The sequence below is a fragment of the Anas acuta genome, chromosome 1 (genome assembly GCF_963932015.1).
Source record: "Anas acuta chromosome 1, bAnaAcu1.1, whole genome shotgun sequence".
NCBI classification, from domain to species: Eukaryota; Metazoa; Chordata; class Aves; order Anseriformes; family Anatidae; genus Anas; species Anas acuta.
The window spans coordinates 61,814,298-61,836,779 of record NC_088979.1 but is presented as its reverse complement, the minus strand read 5'-3'; the positions used below and the strand labels follow the sequence as shown (position 1 = coordinate 61,836,779).

Here is a 22,482-nt window from a genome sequence, read left to right as displayed (position 1 = left end):
CCCACTTCCTCCTCCCGTTCCCACACTCCTCGTTTCCAAACCCCAAAGCAGATCCGGAGTAGCTTCAGAGGATGTGCACCCTCAGACAGCATGCCACGGGGACACAGGCACCTCATCAGGAAAGCTGAGACCGGCAAGCTTAAGTCTCAAGGGCACAGGCATTTTCACACCATTTGTTACTAATTTAAGGCCAGCAGCTTTTCTCTTCCAGCCACTCAGGCCACGCTTACACATCAGCAGCTCCCAAATTAAGTTCTTTATGGGGAAGGGTACGCACCAACTGCAGTTTTGGTTGTTACAGGTTTTTGTTTAAACTGAAATAACAGGAGCCAGGAGAAATACCTTAACCTGGTCAGGTTCATTGCTATTAAAGCCTCAACTCCGCCTACGGTAGTTTTTACCAAGCTCTTGTACACAGGGAAGTTGCTGTGAGCCTCTATTATGGCAATCTTTAAAACATGAATGAACAAACACACCACGCAGTATAATTACTGCTCAGAATAACAACTTGCTGAGTCTGTAGGTTATCACTAAGATCTTGCACAGCTTCATCCACGGAGCCTGTTTTAAGCTACGATGTCTTAGTACCATCTGGTTGGAGAAAAACATGGTATGGCTGCAAGAGAGGCAAGAAAACATTTTCATCTTCAAGAACTGTTGATTTGCTTAATGGTAATTTAGTTTAGAGTCAAAACAACGCAGGTTGAAAGGGATCTCTCCAGGCCGTCTGGTCACTTTTTATAGAAAGAATTAAAAATTATATCAGACTCATAAAAATTCTTGAGAAACAAATGTTTTATTGCTCTGCACACTATACAGTCTGCTAGACAAAGCAGCGAACGGTCCAACCTCCTGTTGGCAGTAGCCGGTCTGCTTCGAGCAGGCCGGGCAGGATGACCCTCACAGGAGATCTGTGCTCCTACACCACACTGCTGTTCTCCAGCGCTGAAAGAAGAACCCAGAACAAATCAGTAAGATGGCAATCTGATAAACTATGCTCTGCTCAAAGGCCCTTTAAGAAATACGGCCACAAAGGGCTTCTGAAATGCTGCTTATCTTAATCCACGATGGTTTCCCTCCCTCCCACCCTCTGAAAGTTTTAGAAATACAAAGTTTAAATAGTTATTTTCAGTTTACAAATAAATGAAATTGCAATATCCCTAGTGAAAGAGACCAGGTAGATCCTGTCTCCATGCAGAGAAAGCCTTGATTGTTATGTTTCTGATGCTGGCCTTCACACAACCACTAAGCTTCCTGTCACCAGTGTCCCACAGCTGCCTGTGAAAGGGCTGAAGGTGCTCGGGGCTTTTACAGTCCTGACAGAAGATGCCTGTGCTGGCTAGCAACCCTGTTTCAATAAAACATGTTCTCATACGCACACGGGAAGAGATGCTAAGCATATAATGGCTGCTCCATTTTCCCCCCAGTCATTACGCTTTGATTGCACTTGGAGCTTTGGGAAGGTCAAACCACGTGGCACACAAGTGCTAGCAGACACTGCACATCACAGGGTTGGTTTGGGGAGGGTGCCTGGGTTTTAAGTAACGCTCCCTCCTCCAGTCAGCAGTACCCAAATTCTTCTCCTCATACCATAAGTCATACCTTGTCATTCCTGTGATGTGTTATCCCTCCTCTCCCAATTACTCCTCATCTGATGCCACATGCTATCCACAAGGGAAGCTGGTGTTTCACGGCTGTCAGCAGCTTGCCAAATCAGCCCTGACTCATGGGTCATCTCCTTGCTGTATTGCTACATCCCAGCTCGAATCAGCACCTGGAGAACCCCAGCACCGGGCTGCTCTCCCTCCCTCACAGCGAAGCTTTCTCCTACTACACTCACCGCACCTTCAAACCCTAAGCAAGTCACTTTCTCAGAAATGCACCCTCATACTCATTGCCCCCTGGTCTGCCACTCTGTGAAGTAAAATTATAGTATCTCAACAAGCCAACAGCACATGCACAAGAGGAGGGAAAAGAACAAGTGAACAGGCTGCCCGGAGAGGTTGTGGAGTCTCCTTCTCTGGAGATATTCAAGGCCGGTCTGGACGCCTACCTGGGCAGCCTGCTCTAGGGAACCAGCCTTGGCAGGGGGGTTGGACCCGATGATCTCTTGAGGTCCCTTCCAACTCCTACACTGCAGCAGAGGCAGGGCCACAACGGGGCCTTCCCAGCCCAAGGCAGATCTTGGCATCCCAACACCAGGCAGGGAGCTCCCCAGAGGCCCCAAAACCCACATCTCCACCTCATCCTGAGGCCTCCAAGGCACAGATGTGGATTTGGAGGTGCAGAGTAGAGTGGGACTGCTGCCTGCCTAACACCAAGGTCAACTCCAAGCTGCACAAGCAAGCAGCTGCTGCAACAACAACAACAGCCCTCATAAGCAGCACCGAGCACTGACTGGGGGCTGAAGGCAAGCAGCTGGAAAGCCACTGCTGCAGTCTTACGAGTCTTAAAGCACTGAAAGCATTCACAGACGTCTCACCTCGTGACTCAGCTACAACCGTGACTCAACCAGACCTTGTCTGGTTTTTGTCAATTTTAACACACACACAAAAAGCCTGGGCAAAAGCATTATTACTTTTAGTTTTAAATGCCTTAAAGTTTGTTCTAGACTGGGAAATGGCAAGGGAATACTGGTATTTTCATTCCGCACACCCAGCAGAAGCCTAGCCTGGAGTCATTTATATATTTAACTTACATTATACATACACTGGCAGAAAAGCTCTTTGAACAAGTTTCAGCAGATACCATTAACATAGGAAGTCAAAATGCTCGTGGTAGCCTTCCCACTTCTTCGGGAAGAAGTCAGAGGCTGGAACCCTCCTAAAAAAAAAAAACACAAGCACTTCAAATTGGAGACCTCCCAGGCTAAAAGAGAAGGGAGTTGCAAAACCACAAGCCAGGTTGCCCTTCACAAAGCTCTGTCTGTACCTGCCTATGTTCATGCGCATTGCTTCACACAAGCATCTGAAGCTTTCCCTTCATTTCTACATCACTACAGCCACTAAGCATGCAGGCTTAAACCCCTCACGTCAGCCAAGAACTGGAGGCATCAAGAAGACAGCGTGTTTATGCACCACGTTAATGTGACCGAGCAGTGCTGGGCTGAGGACAGAGCTTCCCCCATTTCCTTTCTTTTTTCTTGCTGCCAGCACACAGACACCTCCTGGCCAACAAGTATACCTGGTCACCCGACAGCTCCACGTAGGGAACATTCAGCATGTTCAGATGAGCAACACGTCAGCATTGCAGGTGAAATGATGAGAGCCCTGTCTGTTTTTGTAGTCTTAGAAGGTAAAAGAGTTCAGCAGCTCAGAAGTGGTAAGAACAAAGTCCCTCTCAGCCCCAGCTTTAGTGCCCTCTCCACCCCTAACTCCCAACTATGATACCGAAGACCAGCCACGTATTTAAGTGGCTACCTATCTATTGTACAGAGGATAGATACACATTCCTGTGAACAGCTTAGAGTCAACAGGGAAGAGTGGGCTGATCCCAAACTCTTAGAGCTGTTCCAGTTTAAGGTAGCCAGGAATTAGTTGAAAATTCAGTAAAAAGGGCTACGAACACTAAACATTCTCAACAATTGAGCAGCATATTTAAAATCCAGCATATAGACTTTCAAACATTAGATTAGCTTGAGAACATTTGCAATACTTGTTAGCTGCAAAATTTTTGATTCTTCTTTAAACTCCAGTGAAGAGAAGCTTGTTTTTATTAGAGTTAAGCTTTCCAAAAAGTTTTATATTGCTGTCCTGGAGGCTAGAGCGTGAAAGATTTTGTAAGTGCAATCTTAAAAGTTCACTGATAAATCAAAAAAGGATACACATAAGTTGCTAGAAAGGAACTGTAACTAATCTGTAACACCAAATGCTATTGAGAAGCGCTAGCATTTCGGTGCATTCCATGTTTACAGAGAAAATGCTGAACATTAACCTGAAGAAAAGCATTAACATTAATCAATCAAAACCTGCTTATAGCATAGGGAGCCTTTTTGAGCAAAGCAAAATGCCCTCCCTGAACTTATTTATACTACATTTCTGCTAACATCAGCACAAAAGTTAATTATTCTTTTAGTTATGACTTGGTCAATACACTTGCTTTGAGCCTACCTTTGCAATATCTTCTCTCATACCTATCATATTTCACATAATGAAAGAGGGCTGTTTCTACGTAGGCATATTTTTATAGGAAGATTAAATGGCAGCCTGGCTTATAAGAGCTTTTGTAACAGTGAAATTTAAAATAGTCTGCTCTCTCTTAAAAATAAAATAAAGAAACAGCAGAATAAGTAGTACATCAGCTTTCCCAACAATCTGTTTCCTCTGCCTTTGCTGTACTTTACCGATGACTGATGTGCCCTTTCCCTCACCTGACAGTCAAGTTTGATACCTGGCCCATATATGCAGATGAAGTTCTTACAATAGCCTACAAAGTGCTAGGGTTATAACAGCATCAGAAGGCCTAAGGTATGCACTGGCATAGCATCAAGCCAAAGCCATAAGCAAAGACATCAGATGTATTTTAACAGAAGACCACAACTTTCCTTGAAGTCAGCTTGAGTGCTCTAGAGCCCCAACCTCCACTCGCTCAGGAAACACTTTATTTCAGCCTGGGCCAGAGAGCCCACCCCAAGTCACCTCACGAATAAGATGAAATAAACAGACTTCAGCTTTTTCTGACCTTTCTTCAACTTTTTCATCCTTCTTCAGGTGTATTATCATTCAAACGTAAGAGTAGATCAGACCCTCTACACTACTGTTCTGGAGGAAACAAACCTAAAGAAACAGTGATTATCAGTAACCCACCTGCAATGGTCAGTATTAAGCGTAAGGTCACAAGAGCAATTTCTGTGGCATCGTTCCACTATCTTCTTTGCAGCTTTGCTGTGTGCTATCCACACCTCATGAAAGTCATTTGTCACTTACCAAATGTCTGTTCTTTTATCCAAATCTCCTCTGAAATGCACAAAATTTGTTTTCTTTTACATTAATGCCATCTTATGCACATCATGGTTTCCAACAGTGGTAGTATTTCTCATGGTTTTATTTCGCAATGACCTCCTACCAAGTACAGCAGCTTAATGTCAGTTATTCAAATGCCACTTCCAGCTCAGATCCACCTGAAGAGAAGCCACATAACCATTATGAGTGGCACAAAAATCAGTATGCAAGCACAGATTAGCATTAGTGTTTGTACTTCATCGTGATGTTCATTTGTGCAAGCAACTTATTAATAGTACTTTGAAAAGATACGGAGGGCTACGTAAAATGCTAAGAATGAACTGAAAGTTGCTAATGTAATTCAGAGAACAAGAAATCCATTTCAGTTCATCTACACATCCACTTCACAGCATAAATTAGAAGCATTAGAGACAGAAAGCTACTGGGCAAACAGCTCGATTCCTTTCCATCTCCTCTGTCCATCCACATTTCTTGTGGACATCCACATTTCTTTCTGGACACGTACTTCACACATAAAGTTTCTTTTTCTGCATAACTGTTTTGATTATTATTACCATTAATCTTGCAAAACTTCACTGGTGCTTCAACAGATGTGCTTTTCAGAGGATTTCACAACATCCTATCTTAGCAGTGATGCAGGGGAAGAACCTAATTGTCCTTAATCCCCTATTTTAAATAGGTTAGACGAAATCCTCTTTTGACTGAAGCAAAGAGATTAGTCAGTGCCACCAGGAAAACAAAACACTGTTCTCCCCTCACCCCACCCTGCATCTAGATGAGTAATGATTAATGAAGGAAACAAATTAACCAGTCTCATATTTCAAAGAGAGAAGATAATCTACGGGGAATAGCAGAATAAATGGAAAGGTGTCCCTATGAAACCTCCCCATTCTTCAGTTCTCATGCTTCTAAGGAGCTACAACAGTAACATAATAAGCATCCCAGAATGTAATTTCACTGTATGCCTCAGTCACTAGACATAACCTGGCATAATTGTTAACGTTGCTTTCTCTTCTGCTCCCCTTGATTATTCCCCACACACTCCCTGTACTCCTCCACCACTTACATGTACCTGCAGAGGTGTGCACGTGTGCTCTCTGAAATTGCATGCAGTTCCTGTGGCAGTGGAGAACACTTAAGAGCAAAGAAAAAGGCACGCTAAAGACAAGGATTACAGGCCCGTGTTGGCACCCAGTTTTCTTCCTGTGACAGTGTTTCCTTACCTCAAAGCCTTGAACTACCCTTAAAACTGCTCTCTGTGAAAGAGCTGGGCAGTACTCTCATCCCTGTTGTAAAGAAAGCTGAAGGAAGATCGGGGAAATTAACATCCAGGTTCGTAAAAGATATGTGAGTGCTTTAATAGCCCATGGTCTTCTGTGAAGTTCCAGACAAACTCCCTAGCCCCTGGCTCATCCCATCCATCTCCTAAAATAACCCAGGCTGGGTTGCCAGCTTCTCCTAGAAAGCACACATTTTTAAGATAGCATCACAAAACAGACATTTACAAAATTAGAGTCAAAGTTTAAATTGAACAAAAGCTAGCAGAGCACATTTCGTGACAACTCCGGGCACGCTTGTGCCACAAGGGTCTCAGAGTCGTTACCGAGAGGGAAGAAACACAGAAGTGGTATATCTGTGTGACAGAAAAGGGATCCTTGGTTTGCCTCGTCTACCTGCAGGTGTTGCCATGGCAATTATGGCAGGGAGGATAATAGCATTCCAGTGTCATTCTGCCTCAGCTCGGGATGAACTTCAGCTGAAACGTCCCTCGACAATTACAGAAATAGAAATACTACATTACACGGGGTAATGGCAAACCAATAGAATTAGTAGTATTATTCTGGAAAAAACGTAATCTGGCTAAAAGACTTAAAATGATGAGAGGCAGGCCCTTTCGTTCAAAAACAAACAAATGGTAGCATCAAATCCAGTTGTATAACAGGTGCTCAAACATCTGCTCCCTCTTTCTTGCTTTGTTTCCTCTCCCTGCCACTGCTGCACGCGACACGGAGGAGGCACGGCACTGCTGGGCAGGCTGCAGCACCCCGGGAACACAACTGTTTCCCAGTTGTATTTCACTCTGGTGAGCTTAAACGAGTCTATTATCCCCACCTTGACAGGGCAAGCAGCAGCCAGCTATTATATTTGTGGAACCCTTCACTTGTCAACCCACTTATATTTATTTTTTTATTAAGTGTTCCAGCTTTAAAAAGCTGACTCATTAGAAAATCCCACTTCACCCTGCCACTTTTCTGGTTTCAATTACTGCTGTGTGACAGGAGCGAAGAATGAATGAGAAACAGTCAACGGGGATTTTTAGCTATAATGTGCTACGCTGTACCTTACCCTCTTCCATTCCCAAGAACGATTTTGAAGAGGCTTCCTGCTTTCAGTATTGATGTTCTGCTGTCCCCTAGAAGAGGCCCAAGACCAAAATTATATTTCAATACAAAAAACTGACAAAGGACAGAAGTGACTATGCAGTTCTCATCACCGAAGGAAAACTGCATGTACTTTTGATGCTAAAAATGGCAAGGTTAGGAGTTCTTGATCTATTTTAAGTCACTGAGACAAACTCTGATAGCAGCAAACATTTCATTTGGAGAGTTGGAATTGCAGAACGATCTGTTGCGTATAGGTGAGCAATATTTTGTAGTCAATAGCAACCAGCTTATAAAAGTTCACTTGCAAGAAGCCACCGAATGTTTTACACAGCGTCCTATTTTCATTCAGTTAGTCTCAAAATAAAAAAAAAAGTTTTTCTTGTATAAATTAGCTAATTGATGGGGTGGGGGAGATGAACAACGTCCACACAATTCTCCCTTTCCTTTGGGTTGGGGGTGTTGTTTGTTTGCTTTGCCTCAGGTTATAGTGAAACATCCAAGGAGTACATTACAAAACAAGAAAGAACAATAAAAAGAGTCACTACTAGTGTGCAAGAGCTAGTTGGATTTGCAGAAGCACCAAATCCTGTCAGCCACACTCAGCTTTCAGCAGAATTAACTCCTGAGGGAAGCAAAGCTTTCAAACTTCCCCTCTTAAAAAGCTGGGCTGAGAAGCATCAAGTCAGCACACAATACAGAGCAATTCCCCAGGAAAAACAGCAATTGGGAGAATAACAAGGCAACGATGCCGGGGGAAATAGGAATTGGGATAGGAACTCAGGAGTTACCCGTGCTGTTCAGACACATTCTGTCAGCCTCCTGCACCGAGAACAACCGGCATCCACGAACAGCACAGCTGAAAGGCGAGATGGGAAGCATCAAGAAGACATCGCGACGCTGACATCCACAAGAGATTATCAAAAGTGTGTTACATACCAGGGATAGAAACAAACACTTTAAAAAATGCAAGATACTGATTACTGGCTTGTAAGCACATGCCTAGCCCCTACTGAGAACATCTCCTGTACAGTTAGGAAAGTTTGAACACAGGCAGGACATCAACACGTTTATATGGCATTTAAAACAGCCTAAAATTCTGTCAAACCATACTGCTGGAAGAAAGAAACAACCCTTTTATCTCACTGTCAGTGACAGCTAAGAAAAAAAGGATTCATTTGAACAGGCACCCCAAATAAGAAACCTCTACACAGCGCTCATTCGGCACCAGCCTGCAAAAGTGCAGGGCGAGCTGAGTGATTATGAGGAAAGGCAAGAAGTGGAATGGGAGCGTGCCCTCAGATGTATTAACCGAGCTCAGAAAACTGGAGGTCCTCTGAAATGCTTGATAAATGGACCATCTTTTAGACAAGTAATTCAGAGCACTGAGGCTTGTAGTTCCTCCAGCTTTCAGGCCAAAGCAGTTGATACAAAGGTTGGTAACACTACAGATGAAAAAAAGTGAAGTTCAGTATTCATTTGTTTATATCAAGACTACATATAAAATACTCAAGAAATTGATTAGAAAACAGTTCCAGAATCATTCTGCCAATATAAACATTATCAGCTAATCAGTGACCAAAACTCACAGGCTACCATGAAATGTAGTGGTGAAGATGCTCAAAACCCCTAAAACAACTTTCTGGTTAGACTGATTGATCGTCTTCTCAAACTACGATTAAAGTTGACCCACTTCTGTAGACGCAGAAAATACAGCAGCCATTTGTAAACTCGTTTATTCCGTCCTCCCAAAAGCAGATTTTCCTAAAATACCTGCAGAACTAACAGACCAGAAGCCTCCCAGGGGACCGAGCTGTAATAAATCACTTTCCTTTTGGAAGTCAAACTCTATTTGCTGCTATACATATTTAGAGATAGTTGCACGGGCAACAAATACTTAACACCCAGCTTTGTAACCCCCAAGTAGTAACAGGAGAAGCAATAAAGCGGCAGGATTACTAAATATACCACATAATAGAGGCAAAAGAGTTCAGTGATACGGACCTTTGACCCAGTGGTTATTTACTGTGCCATCCAAAGGCACCAACCTGGGCAGCAGCAGTTCGTGATGAGGGGCCAGCTGTCCCACAAACACAGCCCAGGCTGTTGCCTTCTGCTGCAAGATGTTCGGTGACTGTCTAGTGTCCAAAACAAGCATATGCTAAGAGTGACATTTCCCAGCTTGCCCGGGCACATTCGAATCCACATACACAAATCCACATTCAGACACAGCTATCTGAATACACAGGATACTTGCACATGTTTTATTAAGCTCAGGAAAATTAACGTTCCTTTTAGAAAAGGTATGAAGACTTATTTTAAGAGTTAGCTATCTCTCGGCTATAAAGAACTTCAGAAGTCTCAAGATAAACCGAAAAAATAACAGATTACCAGGCAAAGCTACTGCAACAGCAGTTACATGGGCACAATATATTGCTTAACGCTATCTAACGAGTATCCCAAATAATCCAGCCATAAAACAGGAGGTAATCTTCCATGAACACGGTGTTAATTATGACAGTATGTGTAGTCCCCCTCCCCACCCCAGATAATTTACTGCTTTAATATTAACTAACGAGCCTCTCTCAGCCCTGACAGTGGAGCAGGCTCGGTGTGATGCTTATGGGACAGGGCACATTAACTCAGCCTCCTCGGACCATCGGGCTGCCCTCCCTGGGGCAGGGCTCATCTTCGGGGAGCACCCAGACAGCCCAAGGGTAAGACAGAAGTGCACCGTCTGATGCAAACACCACAACCAGAAAGAGAGGTTGTGTTCTAATATAGAGTACGTGATATCAAACGTACCCCCCGCTCCCAAAGGGGGTTTTTATACAAACCTCATAATGGTATTTCCCCTCGTTGGGAAGGCAATCTAAATGACGCAGTCGTCAAAATCTGTCTTAATTACAGAAGGCTTATTGTGATTCTGTGGTTCCACGTAGGGGAAGCCATATACAAAGACGTTCTACTCCATTATTCAAAGGTGCCTCTAGTATGGTGGATACAATTTAAAGCAGCAAAATATACAGACTAACCTCAGACCCAATTAAAAATTTGCATTGCTCTATTTCAGACTGAAAGATCAGAAAGCATTTGGAGAACTACACTGAACTTTAGGTCAGCTGCACTACAGTGAAACAGACACCTTTGGCACAGCCAGTTATTTACTAGAAGCCCTATAAATTGTGTATGGCTGCAGCCATAGAACAGGGAAGTCCTAGAGTGAAAGAAGAAATCCACAGGATGAACATAAGGAGGCAGGACAACAGAATGTGTTTTTAGAAATTGGTAAAAGAGATATTACTGCCTCCGTCCTAGGAGGCTACACCATCTCTTGGTGAAGATACGAGCTATGTTATGACGAGGGTGCTGAATGTGGCCCCAACCCACATCACTGGCATGTTCTGACACCTGGAAGATACAAGAAACGTAAGAAGCTGAGCGCAGGTAGCACAGCAGACGTACTGGAAAGCACTAAGCAGGAAACTGACTTCATGTTGAAGCGGCAGCACCCAGCCATCATCACGCTTCCACGCAGCCTTTGAGATGCGCGCTATCACACCGCTTTGGGGCAGTGACCTCAACAACAACAAGGCAAAGAGATGAGGGAACCTTCCAGCACATTCGGGACACATTGGTACGTCACTTACACCTCCACGCCCTGCGACATATAGCAGAAGAGAAGGAAAAGCTGCTGCACAGAAGTCTTACAGATTGTTGCATGAGAAGTTTCCATCAGTGCAACGCAACTATTTGTTACCTTGAGACCATGCGGTGCTGCCCTAAGAGCTCCCAGCTACCTCGAGAGCATCTCCAGCCGGCGCTCACCTGCTCCAGGGAAAACTGCAAGCAGACAAACCTCTGGCACGACCTGGAGAGTGACCATCTGCAGTCCTAAGACACCACCTGCCAAGCAGGCTCTGCACAAACTTCTCCTTATCCCACGTGTGAGCTCACCTGGACACATGCTCAGGATGTGCCACCCTCCCCGGTCTCCTGCTGCCTGGCCTCTCTTACAGGAAAGCAGCTTGGGAAGAGGCAAGGGCATCCAGGCTGCTGAAGCATATCTGCTTGGTATATAGCTTGGGTGGACAACTACGGAGCAGCACCGCAGACATGTGCATCTGCTGCTCATTTACAGCAGGCTGTTTCGGGCACGGCACTCAAAACTATTAATTTTCATTTTCAGTGCTGGAGCTGTACAAAAATAGTTGATCCGTAGAAAGAAGAGAAAACCACACACACAGTGATCAGCTCGCCAGATTTAATGGCCTCACTGAAATGAGGAATCCAAGTTTATTTACAACAGCTTTTTCCAAAATGCTCCTTCCTTGGAAGAAAAGAAAAAAAAAAATAAAGAAAAGAAACTGACCAGATACAGAGAAGTGCAAAAGAACAAGAAGCAACAGGTGAAAACATACATGTCAGCCAGGCAGTCAGCCTCCTGGCATAAAAACAAAGCAGAAAGTAGTGTGATCTAGGAAATATGAACACTTCCTCACAGGGGCTAAGTGTTTTGTCCAGTTTTCAGACTGCTGAACTGCCTTCATTAGCAGTGTGGGAGGCTGATGACAGTCTGCAACTTAAAAGCTCAAGTGCCTTGTTATTTTCAGCACGCTATCTTCTTACACACATCTTTGTGTTTTAAAACGAATCCTGGAGTTAATCTCGAGCCTGTTTCGAACATACCCAACGCTTAGTTTGAAAGAGAGGTTAGCAGCACTGTTACGCAGGAGAGATTTGCAGACCACATTATGCTCTATGCACAATGAGCGCAGTGTGATTTCCAGACGGTTTGTACAGGCTCCAGATGTAAGCACACACACCAGAAAACCTTCAGCTAAATCCTACGGTTAGATCAGCACTGAGGGATCACAACACCTGAACCGATCCTGCCTGTTTCTAAATAGAGCTCAGCACGGTTCACCTGAGCTTTGCATATCCACAGAGACTTCTGCTTCTCTCCTTGTATTTACGGTTTTCTCCTCCTTCCTTCCCTCAGGGTTACTTTCGAAGGATCCACACATACACACGGCTGCTTTCAGTACTCACCTCTCCGTGCTCTCCTCGCCTCACGGCATACTCTAAATAGTAAAAAGAGCCAGTAAAATCTTTTCACCTCTGCCATTTTTCTTCTTTCACACACACAGAAGGTTTCAGAGCGTGTGTTATGTGACCATAACTCGACATACACAAAACTAGGAGTGGACAAAGCCAACACTTTTGTTCGGTCCGAGCAGGAAAGTTTCCTAACTTACAGCACTTCCTGCAGGGGAGGAAGGGCTGTGAGCATTTGGGAATACAGAGCGGTGAGAGCAGCCGGGGATACAAGGCAGAGAAAGCAGCCAGGCACTACCACCGCTCGCTCCTATCGCTTCCCGTTTCTTTCTTCCGCATCCCCAAGGAGAAGCTGGAGTTTCCCTGCTGCTGCCTGACCCTGACCATGGCCGTACCGACCTCTGCGCTTCCACAGAAGCTGTGACGGTGTCGGGAGTTCAGTGAAACCAGATTCTCACTCTCACACCTCAGACCCACTCTCAAAACACCACTGAGTCGAGTTGGCTGGGGGAAAGCGCGGAGGCCACCCCCTAAGGTCAACTCTCCTTCAACCCAGGCTTCGCGGCTGTGATCCTCGCCACGCACCCCTCCCAGAGGCTTATTCTCAACATTCACCCACGCACAGAAATCGGCCGGCTTCACGAAAACACAGCTCGGCTCAAAAACCACGACCAAATAGAAATTAAAGAAAAAAAAAAAAGAGAGAGTTTTCACCCGCCGAGCCCGGCGAGAGCCTGCGGCGGGGAGCGGGCACTCACGTAGCGGCTGACGAGGGTCCGCAGGAGGCTGCAATCCATGGCGGGCGCTCAGCTGCCCACATGCGGGGAGCCGCCACCACCGCCACCGGTCCTGGGCTAAGCCTCGCACCGCTCTCCTTCGCTGCTGCCGGCAGTGGTTGTGGTGGTTGTGGTGGTGGTGGTTGTGCTGCTGCTACCGCCGCCGCTGCGGCGCGGTGCCCCGCGGCCCCTCATGCCCCGCCGCAGCGCCTGGCAGGGCGAGCGGAGCCCCGCAGCCGCCCGGCTCCGAGGGGAGGGCTCCGAGGGGAGGGCTCCGAGGGGAGGGCTCGCCGCGCTCCCGCCCCCTCCGCCCCGCTCCGCTCCGCCCGCCCCGCCGGGAGGGCACCGAGCCGCGGCCGCCCCCGCGCCGCTCCCCTCGGGCGCGGCCAACCCAGCCCGGCCCTGCCCGGCTCTCCGTCATGGCGGGGCGGGCGGGCATGCGCCGCCACATTGCCTGCCCTCCTTCCCTCTGCCCTCCTTCCTTCTTCCCTCCTTCCCTTCTTCCCTCCTTTCCCCTTCTCTGCCCGCCCGCCGCCCCCATAAGGGCCCTGACGGCCGCCCCGCGCTGCCCGGGCTGCTGCCGCCCTGAGGCAGCTCTGGGGGCTTCCCCCGTCAGGGTGCCTGATGCACCCAGGGATTGGAAAAAGTCGGCTGAATTGTGCCCAAAAAGAAGCAGCAGTGTGTCTTCATCCCCCCTGTAATGTTGCTGTTCCCAATCTATACTGATGTTGGTCTGAATCCCCTTTTTCTTCAACTCGGTCACTAGTGATAATTCGTATTTGTTTTTGTAGCAGCTGCCTTTTTCGTGCTCCTAGTCACAGATCTAACCCTTCCGTGACATAAGTTTCATAGGTTTTACATTTCACTTTCAAGAATTAATCACTGAAAGGAAAAAATTACAAGAGCTGTGAAGCAATAGAATTTTTTTTGAGAATGACCAAATCTGCATAAGTTAACCAAAATACTTTCTTATCACAGGAAAGTGTTTACACGAACAATTAAATATATTAATATAATCTATTTGTGTGTCCTCACTCTTTAGGAAACCAGTTAATTGCAAAAATGACCGAAGAACCTAATACGTAAACACAAAGTGATAACATCAAAACATACAGAGTGCTGAACTGAAACAGGATTTATTTATTTCTTACTATACTTCTCTGCCTAGCCATTACACTTTCCAAGAATCTATACAATACTTGTATTCTGTAATAATTTTACAATTTATTCAACTTTTAATCAAACCTTACCATTTAATCAGTCCATCGTTTTTAATGACATTGCTTCTTACCTAGATTTTGAGTGAAATCAAATTTCAGTTATGCAGCAAATCCCTTTGTAAAGTTTTCTTTCTTTCAACACTTTCAGTTTTTTTTTTTTGTTTGTTTGTTTTTCCCATCCAAATACCACAATACACTTTCCACATAATTGTCATTCCTTCACAGAAACTAGTAATTTACTCTATCTCCTTTTTACATCGGGTAGCAATTTGGGGAAAATGAGGTTAAAGGTATGAGGTAAAAATTATGAGGTAAGGTATGAGGTAAATGAGGTAAAAATTCCAATATCTATACATTTTTTCCATTGGAGACCAGCCTAGAACCCCATGTTAGCAGCTGCACGGTGTGTTTCTAAAGGTCAGTGCAAGGAGTTCACTTGATGAACAGTTAACACCAGCTCAGTGTTGAGCATGATGATCACGGGAATATATCTGAGCTCCTTGCTGTCTCCTCATTTTAGGTAACCAGGATGGGGCTGCAAGAAACATTTTCCTTGGATTCAGAGCCTGGCACTCTCTCATGGGTGCAGGTCCCACATGGAAGCACAGTTTTGTTATGTGCTCTGTGGTGAAAGTGGGATGAGTGCTCCCGTTCTCACTTTCTCCCTCTGTCAAGGGCAGGGGGAAGGGGCACGTGTTTGGGTGTGCATTTGTCATTTCCAGGCTGCTGCTCAATCTAAGCTCAGACATTGTGTCCTTCCCGTTGAAGCTGTGACACTGTGCTGCTAAGAACCAGACAGAGCAGGAGGACAGCTGGATCCTGAGCACATACGGAAGCCAAATCCCAGCCTGCACCAGTTGGCCTTTTTGCTGCATTTCCCCCAAAAGGAAACCAAAATGTACAGCCCAGAAATGAGCATGGGTAGCCCCCTGGAAGTAAGCACAACATGCCCTTGCTGACAGAACTGCCTGTGTTCAGAGAGCTGAGCAGCAGATGTGTGTCCCTTTTTGGAGTGACAAGTTCCTCCAGGGTCAGTAAGCGACAGAGCAGACTGTTTATGTCATACTTTTGGACTTAGGTGCCTCAAATCTGCCAAAGTCAGGCCTAAGGTGCCTCAGCCCTTTACGGGATCTAGACTGAAGTGGCTCGTGAAAGGTCACGTTGTGACTTAACAGTTGAGCCGTAAGAGCCTTGATCATATGGGTCATGTATCTGTTCTGCCTACTATGCAATGTTGTACTTGTAAGCAATTTATTAAACTAATAGTCTTTGAATATGCCATCACATTTATTTCACTCCTATTTTCTTAAAATAAATTCCTAAAATTACCTGTATGCTATCTCTAATTTGCACAACCTAGCCGTCTTTTCTAAATGCCCTGCTTCCTTTCTGACTGTAGATCAGGCCTCCTGTTCTATTGATCTTTTTCTTTTTTCTTTCCTGTTCTTAGGAAGTTTTTATTTCTTGTATTTCTACTATATCCATTACTGGCCTCTCAGCCTACTCCTGCCTGCCCAAATGTCTTACCAAATGCTTTAGATTTTATTACTTAGCAGAGTCTCACATCCCTTCTGATTTACAGATCATATCACTACCACTCTGCCTGAAACATTCAGTAGCATTAAACACCAAGGTGAATATTTTAATGTGCAAAATATTTACTCCTCTCATTTACAGCTCTATTTTCTGCTACTTTGCAATCCTAATTTTGTTACTCTTGTTTGTAATTGCACTGAAAATGTTGGGAAACTGGTCCAACGGCAGCAGCTCACTTCATACCGAATGCTTTCCTTGAGGCAGTGATATGCTGAAACTCTGGTTTAATCTGCCTCAGCTTCAGAAGGCAGGAAGGCAGCATTTTAAAACATCATGTAGCAGCCAGGCCCTAGTAAAGTTCCCTGTTTTTCACAGGTACGGTGGTGGTATAGGATATGTTGACAATAGGGTGGGTACCAGAGGCAGTAGAGGTCTCAGTGTTGAGATGTTCAGATTCCTGCTTCCTAGTATGTTAGTGGCTACGTACCTCTTGTAGTCCTGGGCAAAGTGGCTAAATACTTAATGGAAATACCTCATGAAAAAAAGTGTAAATGGTATGAGTTGACTTGGACATATGTGAGAGCAGCAAGAGGAGACAGAAACAACTGAGATTGAAAAGCCATTAACCGTATGCAGCTCATCTGCTTGAGCGACCGCTGTACGCTTTGGGTGAAATCGCTGATCCTGCAGTGTTTCTGGCTTTTCCCCTACAAATATTTCACATCTTAATTGTGTCTCTCCCTCTGTTACATTTCTGGAAAGCTGATCAGAGGAACAACTTCTTCTCTTTCTCGTGTCTGCACCATATATTTAATCTAGTTTATTTTTGTTAATAAGGGGAATTATTCCCTCCGTGGAACAGATGTTTGTGCATTGATCTATTGCAAATATTATTTTCTCACGTCCTTCTGAGAATTCTTTGTGAAAACAACACTCATTTTCAAGAGCATTTGTCGTACATTAAAAACATTTCTCTTCCTGGTGTTTACTGTAGGTGTACTTCATGTGAGGAAGAACGTGGTTAATGGCTACTGTAGTACTTTGAGGCCACAGTACCTGTACAGGGCAGTTGACAAACTGAAGCAACAAAAAGTGTGTAGCCCAAGCAGGTAAAATGGCCAGCATCAAACCACTGGGCTGCTGATCCTATTCAGCAGTTGAGTGGCCCAAAGGACAAAGGATTAAGCTCTGAAGACTGAAGGTCACTTCACTCTTCTGTGACATTCTCTGTCTAGATCTGCTTTTTCTCTAGAAAGTTCATATGAAAATGAGAAATATTTATGACTTTTTGATCTCTCTGTTCCTAACCTCTGGCAATAATGTATATCTTCTGGTATACTCAAATGCTAAATGCACTGTCATTATGACAAAATAAAATTCCCACATCCTTGCTAACAAAGGTGACCTTTGTTACACAATTTCTCAACAAAATCCTCCGAAAGAACACAGGTTGGCTTCTAAGTATCAGACACAGTCGAATGAGTGGATGTTCATTAAGATGATTTGACTGCCAGCTCAGGCAGCTCTTTGCAATTACAACCAAGGTTTGTTCATCTGTGTTACCTGCATACGTGTTACCTAATGAATCGCAGGGAAATCTTGGCCACGAGCAAATACATCTTAATCCTCTTCATCAGGACAGGCACAGCATTCAGGAAGATCTTTCTAGTGATGCGGAACAGTAGAAAGCCCAGTCACATGGACCACTTGGAAGACTTGCCCGTCACCGTGAAACAGTGTGGTAAACTCATTAGAAGGAAAAAACCAGCCTCCACCAGAGGAAGCTTCTCATGGGATGAAATGCTGTTGGCTGCTATGGTTACTAATGTGATGTTCCATTTAATTCCTTCTTCACTCACCTGCTTTCCCTTTCAAGCACCATACACACAAGTACCTTCCTAGATACTTGGTTTGGAATTGTGACAAATCTCATTAGCGGCAGCCATGCATAACCAAAGAAGGGGAAAAAAAGATACAAATGAGCAGAGAATAAACAGGAGAAAGGAAAGTGCTGGAACGTATAGGTATTATGAATAATATTCCGTCCTTGCTTCGGTGTGAACTTTGTGTTCTCTTCGCTTTGGATTTGCATTAATGTTAGTCTTGCCTTATGTCTCTATTTTACACTTCAGTGCCTTGATCCGGCAATGAACTCCCCACAGTCAGGCTCCTGTGACTGTGGAGCTGAGTGCAGTATCAGGATCTAGATGAGGAAAAGTATTCTGTTTTATTTTTGGTTTCTTAAAGGGACAGAATATTGGTTTGTTTTTCATTTCATTTTTGGTAGCACCTCGCAGGCCTGGTTTCCCTCTTTACATACAGTTTTTTCACATTTTTCATTGCTCTGATGAGTCTGTTTTAACTGGTTAATGAGTACTACGCTGTGAAACTCTCAAATTCTTTAAAATAAATAAATAAAAATAAAAGCATATCGGGGCTTTTTTCCCCCAAAGATCAAGAAACAGGAGTTTACTCTTTATAAAGCATGTGAAAATTCCTCTAATATTCCATGGTAATAACCAGAGGACAACTAGTACTCATCATAACATATTCCCAGTCAAAGAAATACTTTTGCACAGTATTTTCTAGCAATAGAAGCACGTAGCTGATCTTCAAAAAAAGAACAGTAAATAAATAGGATATCACTTTCTGGCTACTTTAACGTCATCTGTAAAATTACCTTTGTTGTGATGTAGCACTCAATCGAAGCTGGAAGAAATTTTTAGTGGTTTGTTCTCTCCCACCAAATAAGGCACTAAATATAGCAGTATCAGCATTCCGGGCTTCAAAAAGGCTGTGGTTCAGGTTTCTCAAGAATATCTGCATTTTCTCCTGACTGTGTTCAATATGTTTTATAACTGTTTATTTAGGAAGCAGGAGTAGTTACAAATCAATACACAAAGTACCAGAAATATTAAACACTACAAAAGTGAACTTTTTGCTCAGATAAAAGTGACGCAGGATACAGTCATCAGATTTTCCGGTTGGAAAGGTACAACCGGGTGGAGGACAAATTCCTAAGAAAGGGACACAGCACTGCGGTCTTAGGGTGATCTCACTTGTCCCACAGAGTCGCCTGCGGACCTTTGCATCATCCTGCTCTTCCCCTCGTTCCTGGTTATTATTAGGATGCTGCATCCTCACACGCTGGGAGCAGATGCAGCAGGGGTGGAGTGGTGTCGGGAGGATGGTGTTGGGGGGAAAGGTCCTTTTTTCACCCCTGCAGGCCTCCTGATGGCCCCCCACAGGCAGTAGGACTGGAATTAGGATGGCCACATTCTAGAGTCTTTCTTTTCTGTAGGTAAATCCTAGCTGACAGTGGCACAGAGCCCACCCCTTTCATTTGCTTTGTCCAAAACGCATCAGCATTTTCTTTCAGATGAGCAAAAATACCAAGATTCTGCATTTTTAGTGATGTTTTCAATATTAATGCTCTATGCATGCTTTTTTCATATGTGTGTAGCAAATATCAAAACCTGCTGCTAAGGCTGTGGCTTATGTGAAGTGGGTCTTTAAGCTGCTGCTATGTTTTCCCTTACTGCAGCTAGGTCTGGCTGCTCTTCTCGGGCACTGCAGAGGCTTGGCATGGTGAGCGTTGTGTGTACTGGGCATCGTGCTGGGAGGGAACGCGGTGAGACAGCGTTTTGTAGGCAGGCTCAGCGAAGTGTACGAGATCCCCGAAGCTTTCAGCCATGACAACATTCAATTCCATCGTGTCGCTTGCTGTGAAATGTGTAATGGCCACAGCCATTCCTTTTTTTTTTTTTTTTTTTCCCTAACTACAGTAAAGTCTCTGTTACAAGTTTGCTCCAACTTACTGGTTGTGTATGTGTGTAGATGTGTGTATTACTTGTCATTTGTCTATGAACTGTTGTAGTTAAGTAGACAGTAACTCTAAAGATTATTCTAGGAAGAAGGATTCCTCCTGACAGAGATGCACTACCACACACATTTACATTCTTACGAGAGGGCTTATAAAAATAAAAATGAGAGTTGCATAAAGAGACAAAAATAAAAAAATACATTAGTATTTTCATTAGCATTTTTATTGCCTTATCCTTCGTCCTCGGCATATCGCCCATTGACTGGCAAAATATTTCTATCCTGTATATTTACAGAAGTTTGAATCCCACGTTCTCCTAAAGCATTCCACTCATTTAAATCCTTTGGAGAGGAGCAGGAAGAGCAGCCAGTCTGTTACAGAGTCTGGTATTCCATATGGACAGAAGTATCCACTGGAAAATCGGGGAGGTGCCACAGATCTCCCAGTCTCTTCACCAAGTTTACAAGTGAGAGGAAATTTCTGTAGCTTGCTGAGGGCGAGGAGGTAGTTTTGTATGGTTATGAAAACAGTTTACCCCCACACAGTAGGTGTGCTCTTTTTTTTGCCCTGAAATTTTGGTTTTCTGTATCTGGTGGCTGGGGAGGAAGGAGAGCTGCTCGGGAACGTCTACATGATGTGAAATGCCTGCCAAGGGAAAGACTTTATCAAGAGGCTGTGGTCTGCAATGAGCCAGTTTCTGCTGAAATGTTAAGTCTGTGCAGACTAAGATGACTTCTGAAGAAATTTGTTTGTGTGCAATTGGGCTTAAGGTCTCATTAGGCAAACCAAAGCTTTGTCTGACCCTGTGTTTGCACTGGATTCCAACCTGTTTGCTGGAACGGGCTGGCTTTGCAAGGAAGTCAGACAGTTACCACTCCCTGCCGTGGCTGAAAGTCTGCTGGACCCAGGCAGAGGCTGCTGAAAAAGGGCGTTTGACCTTCCAGTATCCAGACAGGTGGGACAAAATGAAATGTACGTAGTGGGAATTGTTCCAGGCAACCGATGCTTAACTGTAGGAATCTAATAGTGGAGGTAGATAGCACTACCAGAAACCCTCTGAGATGGATGTATCTGCTAGTATGCTAAATACTCTGATTACATGCCACTGACTGTGCTCGATGCTCTATAAATAGACTTCTGTGGATACCAGGGCAGTCCTGCAGCAGTCATTCACTGTTGACTGATCTTCAAAAAGTCAAGGCTACTGTTGCTTTGCCCCATTTTTGTTCTACTCCTTCTGTAAAGCTGGATGATGCTGGAAAAGCTGGAAGTGTGGCAGTGCGTGTAGCATTTGTATCCTCCATGACTAGGGCTTTAAGTTCCTCCGGTGAAAGGAAATAACCCAAGCTACCTTCTTGAGTATGCGTCTTTCTTTTGTTTCCTAAAATAATTGTCTACTGGCAGCTCACCACCCCAAATTATGCCACCATGAAAAAGATCTGTTGCCGCAGAAAGAGGAATGCAGCCGAAATTTCCTATACACGGAGATGCAGTTGTGATACGAAACCACGTGCAGCATGAGTGTTGCCCTGAGTTGCACAGGCCTGCCCTGACTCATTTGAGCCAGGAAGTGGATGTGAATGTGTGACATTTCCAGAACTAATCATCCTGGCAAAATGAGTCGCATAATGGATATTGATTTATAACTGGGTGTGGGAGGATTTGTTCGTTATCGTACCACTATTGAAATTGAATTCGATCAATTAGAGATAATTTTGCCCCCTCTATACTGCGAAATTCATGAGCAAAGAGCAACTGCATGTGCTGCAGACATTTCAGATTTCTGCCTTTGTTTTCCACGTTACTTAGAGAAGGGAATAAGGGAAAAGTCAGCTTTTTCCACTTTTTCTTGCTGTGCCATCCCCCTGCTTTGGAAAGAGTAGCTGGTTTGGGCTACTGGAAAGGCCAGATATCAAGGGAAGTACCCAGCAGTGGGAAAAGTGATTTATGAAGGCTTCCATGCTTTGAGGTCATGAATCAGTGATTCTTTCTTTGCAATAAGTTTGCCTTTAGGCTACCTTCCTGACTTTGCCTGCTACTGCATAGTCCCACTGACGTCAGTGGACTGGCATGGGTGTAGCTGAAATTAATTTGCTTGTAACATTCAGCACATGTTATCAATCTGAAAGGCTTCTTGGATTTCCGAGGAGCTGCTTCAGGAGTGAAGGCTGATAGCACTAGAGACAGAAACAAAGCCTCATGGAAATAATTGAGTAAGATTTGGGTAACTGCTAGCTGGAGAAAGGAGAGATGAGGGGAAGGGACCTAAAGATAAGACGGAATAGAGGAGGGATGGCTATTTGATAGCTTCTTATTTTATCACTGAGTTCCTGACCTAATTAATTATAAATGTATACACAGCCACTTACATGCAAACTCCTTTTTTTTTTTTTTTTTTTTTTTTCTGTTTAACATTTTGATTACGGTAATGCCCTTTAGTAGTAGTCACTGTATATACACACACAATGATACAAAATCACAGCAGCTGTCTAATAATGCGTAACCCCATGGCTGATACATTGCATATATGTACATACAGCATACTTATCTGATGATGCAATGCATATGGAGGGAGATACATACGTAAAGAAGAACTTGCTGAAAAGGAATTGGAGTACAGTAGTAGCTGGAATTGTATTGCTACATTATGTTGCATATCCCTTAAGTGTTAGAGTTTTGGGACATATAAGGTGATTTTAGTCCAGAAGAGGCATATATTGTCTGAGA

General features: G+C 44.3%; 1 protein-coding gene and 1 long non-coding RNA gene across 5 annotated transcripts in view; both read right to left on the bottom strand.

Moving 5' to 3' along the window:
* Positions 1–13,464, bottom strand: part of ATP11A (ATPase phospholipid transporting 11A) — a 123,711-nt gene extending 110,247 nt beyond the window's left edge. For 3 of the 4 annotated variants that reach the window (XM_068678689.1, XM_068678698.1, XM_068678706.1), the window contains exon 1: positions 13,159–13,463. In XM_068678689.1, coding sequence (XP_068534790.1) covers positions 13,159–13,197 — 39 coding nt within the window. In that variant the 5' untranslated portion in view covers positions 13,198–13,463. Of the gene's footprint in view, positions 1–13,158 lie in introns of all 4 variants that reach the window. The other variant, XM_068678712.1, reaches the window with a different exon arrangement.
* On the bottom strand, positions 778–7,301 carry LOC137854827 (uncharacterized). Its single transcript, XR_011095415.1, has 2 exons — positions 2,699–7,301; positions 778–945 (listed from the first exon to the last, which is right to left on the bottom strand). It is a non-coding gene; the product is annotated as an uncharacterized lncRNA (long non-coding RNA).
* Positions 13,465–22,482: the final 9,018 nt, after the last annotated feature.